The sequence below is a fragment of the Scomber japonicus genome, chromosome 15, assembly GCF_027409825.1.
Source record: "Scomber japonicus isolate fScoJap1 chromosome 15, fScoJap1.pri, whole genome shotgun sequence".
Lineage (NCBI taxonomy): Eukaryota > Metazoa > Chordata > Actinopteri > Scombriformes > Scombridae > Scomber > Scomber japonicus.
The window spans coordinates 1140424-1147171 of NC_070592.1; the positions used below are offsets into that span (position 1 = coordinate 1140424).

Here is a 6748-nt window from a genome sequence, read left to right on the forward strand (position 1 = left end):
AGCAACCGGCTCACTGAGGAAAACACCAACGAAGAAGAAACACTGCTGCAACCGGCTTACTGAGGAAAACACCAAAGAAGAAGAAACATTGCTCCTCTTCCTCTTCCTCTTCCTCGTCTCTGTTTATTCAGCGTGAGTTTAACCCTCGTGTCGTCCTCCCGGGTCAGATTGACCCCATCTCTTTTGACTCTTCTTCCTTGCTTCCTTCCTTCCTCCTTACTCCTTTCCTTCCTTCCTTCCTTCTTTCCTTCCTTACTCTTCCCTCCCTCCCTCCTTACTCCTTCCCTCCCTCCGTCCTTACTCCTTTCCTTCCTTCCTTTATTCCTGCCTCCCTTCTTTTCTTCCTTCCTTCTTTCCTTCCTTCCTCCCTCCCTCCTTACTCCTTTCCTTCCTTCCTTCGTCTTTTCCTCCTTCCTCATTTCCTTCCTTCTATGTGTCCTTCCTTCCTTCCTTCCTCCCTCCATCCTTACTCCTTCCTTCGTACCTTCCTCATTTCTTTCCTTCTGTGTGTCCTTCCTTCCTTCCTTCTTTCTCTCCTTCCTCTTTTCCTCCTTCCTCATTTCCTTCCTTCTATGTGTCCGTCCTTCCTTCCTTCCTTCCTTCCTTCTCTCCTTCCTTTTTTCCTCTTTCCTTCCTCCTTTCCTTGACCCGAGGACAACAGGAGGGTTAAAATCCGTCCGGCTGAACTTCGCTCGTCACTTAAACGTTTTATTGTGACGCTGAACGTTGTTTTATTTTGAAGGTGTGTGATGGAGAGCGTTCGCGCCGTCGTCTTCCTGTCCGTCTGTCTGTCCGTGATGACATCACTCTGTCAGGGTCAAAGGTCAGCCGACAGCCAGCTGCCGTCTGAACCCGACCAGCCCAACTTTGGATTCACAACCAGAGAGCTGGTGAGTCATCTGTCATCGTACAGGATCTTTGATTCTCCGTCAGAGACACAAAGATCTTTATTTTTTTTTTATTTATTTATTTATATTTAGTTTCAGGAAGTTTAGTTTAGTTATGATAAAAGATTAAATGTTTTAAATGATGAGGTTTTAAAGCAGGAAACAGTTAATTATAAATATCTGTTTGATCTTTAATTGACTGAAAATAAAATAATTATTAATAAAGATGATTAAACAGTAATACCTTAATAATAATAACTTTATTTATTACCTTTATACTGTATGATTGTCTAAATCAGGTCAAACTCAAATGGGTCGGACCAGTAAAACAGTAAATATTATATATATATATATATAACTTTACTGTAATAAACTATCTAAAGAACAAAGATCAGTTTCATCGTGGTGTTTCAGTGTTTTAGCTTCTTCTTGATGTTTAATAATCATTAAGGTTTAAATCTGATCGATATGTGTCATTGATGTTTTTATAGAAGACACATTAGAATTACTGTTTTTAAGCAGCGGACCGGCTGGACTCACTGACGGCCGGTTCTGGTCCATGTGCCGCATGTTTGACACCTCTGCGTCTAAACAGTCAGATTTATAATATTTAATCTAAAACAGCAAAATAAGACGGAGCAAGTCAAACTGTGAGAAATGCTGCTGTGTGTGTTAATGTGTGTGTGTGTGTGTGTGTTAATGTGTGTGTGTGTGTGTGTGTTAATGTGTGTGTGTGTGTGTGTGTGTGTGTGTGTGTGTGTGTGTGTGTGTGTGTGTTACTGTGTGTGTGTGTGTGTGTGTGTGTGTGTGTGTGTTTGTGTGTGTGTGTGTGTGTGTGTGTGTGTGTGTGTGTTAATGTGTGTGTGTGTGTGTGTGTTTGTGTGTGTGTGTGTGTGTGTGTGTGTGTGTGTGTGTGTTAATGTGTGTGTGTGTGTGTGTGTGTGTGTGTGTGTGTGTGTGTGTGTGTGTGTGTCCAGGCTGAAGCTCTGCAGGGGTTTCTGGATGAAGCTGATAACAGAGTGGGTCTCTCTGTGGAGAAGAAAGCCAGCGTGATTCCTCGGGTGAGAACTGACAGCTGTCACTCAAACTAATCAAGACTGATCTTTCACAAAGCTGCATTATCTTCATTATTAATAAGCCCTGTTGTATCTGTAAACCGACATGCACGGGGGGGCGGGGGCTCGTTCATCGCTACTTGCAGCTTTTTAGCAGTTTTAAGTGCGTCATGTCTTCACGACTTCACGACTTCACGTCTTCACGACTTCACGACTTCACGTCTTCACGACTTCACGTCTTCACGTCTTCACGACTTCACAACTTCACGACTTCACGTCTTCACGTCTTCACGACTTCACGACTTCACGTCTTCACGACTTCATGACTGAGGATTGACTCTGAGCTGACTGCTAACTAGTCCCAAAGTCAGTCAATCTTTATTTATAAAGCGCCAAATCACAACTAAGTCATGAAGGTCCAGGACTGGAATCTGTCATCCGGACGTCTCCAGGCCCAGATTACCTGTGAGACCAGAAAGCACAGACAACTCCGGGGAAGAAGTTTAGCTTATTGAAGCATTAATAGAACATGAATGTTAATGGATATAGATGGATGGATAGAGAGAGAGAGGGAGGAGGAGAGAGGATAGATGGATGGATAGAGAGAGAGAGGGAGGAGGAGAGAGGATAGATGGATGGATAGAGAGAGAGAGGGAGGAGGAGAGAGGATAGATGGATGGATAGAGAGAGAGAGGGAGGAGGAGAGAGGATAGATGGATGGATAGAGAGAGAGAGAGAGGAGGAGAGAGGATAGATGGATGGATAGAGAGAGAGAGGGAGGAGGAGAGAGGATAGATGGATGGATAGAGAGAGAGAGAGGGAGGAGGAGAGAGGATAGATGGATGGATAGAGAGAGAGAGGGAGGAGGAGAGAGGATAGATGGATGGATAGAGAGAGAGAGGGAGGAGGAGAGAGGATAGATGGATGGATAGAGAGAGAGAGAGAGAGGGAGGAGGAGAGAGCAGCCCAGTGCATCATGGGAGTCCCCCGGCAGTCTAAGCCTATAGCAGCATAAACTAGGAGCTGGAACCCCAACTAGAAGCTTTATCACAAAGGAACGTTTGAAGCCTACTCTTAAACGTAGAGAGGGTTCTGCTGGTTCCACAGGAGAGGAACCTGAGAACTGATTACAGCTGATGACTTTTTAAAATACTCGTTTTGAGAATATTTTTGGTCTGACGGAAGTTCGTCTCTCTCTCTCTGTCTCTCTCTCTCTCTGTCTCTCTCTCTCTCTCTCTCTCTCAGTGTGACGTGGGCGAGCGATGTGCGATGAAACATGGACCTCGTATCGGCCGACTGTGTGACTGTCTGAGAGGAACGGCCTGCAACACTTTCTTCCTGCGCTGCTACTGAACACACACACACACGCACACACACACACACACACGTTTGTACTTCTGTACTTGTGAGGACATTATTCTCTAACCTAAACCTCTAACCACATCTGACCCCTCACACGGCTGCAAACAGCTGTTTTTTTGGGAGCTTTGTGAGTCACAGGTTGTTTCTATTTTCTTTCTTTTGTTTATTTCAATAAAAAGTTAACGGTTTGGAAGCAATGAACATTTAGAAGCAGTGAAAACGCATTATTCTGGGTTTTTTTTTGTGCAGCTGGGTTGTAATTCATGTTTTAATTCATGTTTTAATGGTTTTATCATTATAATGAAACCTGCCATTCAACGTTTTGTTGCATCGTTAACTTAAATAAATTAATTTTTTTCTATAAATGAACGACTGATAAGATATTTTTTAAAAAGCTGCTAATTATAAAGTTAATACGTTATTACAGTGAGGAATGTAAAGGTTAAACCGGTCCTCATAAATATAGAAGTACACACACACACACACACCTGTCACACCTGGATGTCTCTGCCCCCCCCCCCCCCCCTTCTTCTCTGCATGTTTCTGTCTTTGTTTTAAAGTTCTGGTGTCGATTCCTCAGATTCATTTATTTTTGTTAAATAAAGATTCTTCATAAAGCTGCTCGGCTCCAATGACTTCCTGTTTCACAATAAACTCACTTTCTTCCCCTCTGGGAGAACGTAAACAAAATGTGTCACCATGGTTACTTAGAAATTAAAAATAAATACCAAAGTAGTGTAAACTAGCTAACCGTATATAAAGTAGTATAAACTAGCTAACTGTATATAAAGTAGTGTAAACTAGCTTATTATTAATCTGTTAGGCTTTGGTTATAGGTTTGGCTATTATTATTATTATTAATAACAATTAACGATAGCAGGCCACCATGGAAAAGATAGCCAATTATTTCAGTCTTGTTAAATATACTGAGCTATTAATTTGGCGCTCAGGTTAATAATTAACTTAATAACTATAACCAAATGATCACATCAATAACTAGTTACGGTTGAAGGATTTTGTAGGGAGGTTAGGGTTAGGCGGTTTTCCAGCAGAGCACCATGGCCTCAGATTTGGAGGTGCTGACTCTCATCCTGACCGCTTCACCTGTAGAGTCCAACAGAACAACATCAACCACAAAAAGCAGAGAGGTGATTCTGAGGTCCCCAAACTGGATGAACACGAATCACGAACAGGATCAGAGACCAGGGACAGCCCTGATGGAGCCCATCACCCACTGGGACCAGGTCTGACTTACTGCAGAGGATGTGATAACAGCTCTTGGTTGGGATGAGAGTCAACACCTCCAAATCTGAGGCCATGGTGCTCTGCTGGAAAAGGGGGATTGCTGCCCCAAGCGGAGGAGTTTAAGTATCTGGGGGTCTTCTTCACAGTGAGGGTCAGATGGAGCCTGAGATTGACAGGTAATACTGCATACTACATCACTATAATACTGCAGTACTTTTACTGTAATACTACATACTACATCACTATAATACTGCAGTACTTTTACTGTAATACTGCATACTACATCACTATAATACTGCAGTACTTTTACTGTAATACTGCATACTACATCACTCATAATACTGCAGTACTTTTACTGTAATACTGCATACTACATCACTATAATACTGCAGTACTTTTACTGTAATACTGCATACTACATCACTCATAATACTGCAGTACTTTTACTGTAATACTGCATACTACATCACTATAATACTGCAGTACTTTTACTGTAACACTGCATACTACATCACTATAATACTGCAGTACTTTTACTGTAATACTGCATACTACATCACTATAATACTGCAGTACTTTTACTGTAATACTACATACTACATCACTATAATACTGCAGTACTTTTACTGTAATACTGCATACTACATCACTCATAATACTGCAGTACTTTTACTGTAATACTGCATACTACATCACTATAATACTGCAGTACTTTTACTGTAATACTGCATACTACATCACTATAATACTGCAGTACTTTTACTGTAATACTACATACTACATCACTATAATACTGCAGTACTTTTACTGTAATACTGCATACTACATCACTATAATACTGCAGTACTTTTACTGTAATACTGCATACTACATCACTATAATACTGCAGTACTTTTACTGTAATACTGCATACTACATCACTATAATACTGCAGTACTTTTACTGTAATACTGCATACTACATCACTATAATACTGCAGTACTTTTACTGTAATACTGCATACTACATCACTATAATACTGCAGTACTTTTACTGTAATACTGCATACTACATCACTATAATACTGCAGTACTTTTACTGTAATACTGCATACTACATCACTATAATACTGTAGTACTTTTACTGTAATACTGCATACTACATCACTCATAATACTGCATACTACATCACTATAATACTGCAGTACTTTTACTGTAATACTGCATACTACATCACTCATAATACTGCAGTACTTTCTTGCTCATTAATGATTTATTGGATGTATAAAGTGTTTCACAGCTTCAACGTGTTAATGGTTTAAAACATGAAGCTAACTGGATTCTTCCTGTTAGCGTTGAATCTTCAGCCTGCAGCTGGTTTGACTTCCTGTCTCATCCATCATCACAGCTGATCCTCCGTCAGCTCAGCGTCAGTCACACGTCAATCACAGCTGCTCAGAAAACCAATTAAAGTCCAGAAACACCTGTTTGACGCGCTGCAGCTTCCTGTCATCTATATTTAAACCTCACCAGAGAAACAACATGAAGCCGTCACTCCTCTGAACTCACATTAAAGTCTCTGCAGTAAGTTTAAGTTTTAATTAGGGGACAAATTATTATGTAATATAGAGTTTGTCATGTCTTTGTATGTATGAACAGAAAACAGGAACTCTGTACTTCACACTAATTATTAATGCTATAATGATCATATTATTATCATCATGAAGATTATGAACAGGATCGGTGACAAAGGGCAGCCCTGGCGGAGTCCAACTCTCACTGGAAACAAGTCCCACTTATTACCGGCAATGTGGACCAAGCTCTGACACCGGTCATACAGGGAACGGACGGCCCGTATCAGGGGGTCCGATACCCCGTACTCCTGGAGAACCCCCCACAGGACTCCCCGAGGGACACGGTCGAATGCCTTCTCCAAGTCCACAAAACACATGTGGACTGGTTGGGCCCCATGCACCCTCAAGGATCCTGCAGAGGGTGTAGAGCTGGTCCACAGTTCCACGACCTGGACGAAAACCACACTGCTCCTCCTGAATCCGAGGTTCGACTATCCGACGGACCCTCCTCTCCAGCACCCCCGAATAGACCTTACCAGGGAGGCTGAGGAGTGTGATCCCCCTATAGTTGGAACACACCCTCCGGTCCCCCTTCTTAAAAAGAGGGACCACCACCCCAGTCTGCCAATCCAGAGGCACTGGCCCCG

At 42.0% G+C, this 6748-nt stretch overlaps 1 protein-coding gene across 1 annotated transcript; it reads left to right on the forward strand.

The window, feature by feature from the left end:
- Positions 1-749: 749 nt before the first annotated feature.
- cart4 (cocaine- and amphetamine-regulated transcript 4) lies at positions 750-3295 on the forward strand. The gene is made up of 3 exons (XM_053334749.1): positions 750-890; positions 1865-1948; positions 3188-3295. The coding sequence occupies exons 1-3, from the start codon at positions 750-752 to the stop codon at positions 3293-3295; spliced, it is 333 nt and encodes a 110-aa protein (XP_053190724.1).
- Positions 3296-6748: the final 3453 nt, after the last annotated feature.

Bases quoted from the DNA above. Each gene is read 5' to 3' on its own strand.
- cart4 (XM_053334749.1), top strand. From the start codon at position 750: ATGGAGAGCGTTCGCGCCGTCGTCTTCCTGTCCGTCTGTCTGTCCGTG. The intron at 891-1,864 runs GTGAGTCATCTG...GTGTGTGTCCAG, and splicing joins GATTCACAACCAGAGAGCTG to GCTGAAGCTCTGCAGGGGTT. The intron at 1,949-3,187 runs GTGAGAACTGAC...TCTCTCTCTCAG, and splicing joins AAGCCAGCGTGATTCCTCGG to TGTGACGTGGGCGAGCGATG.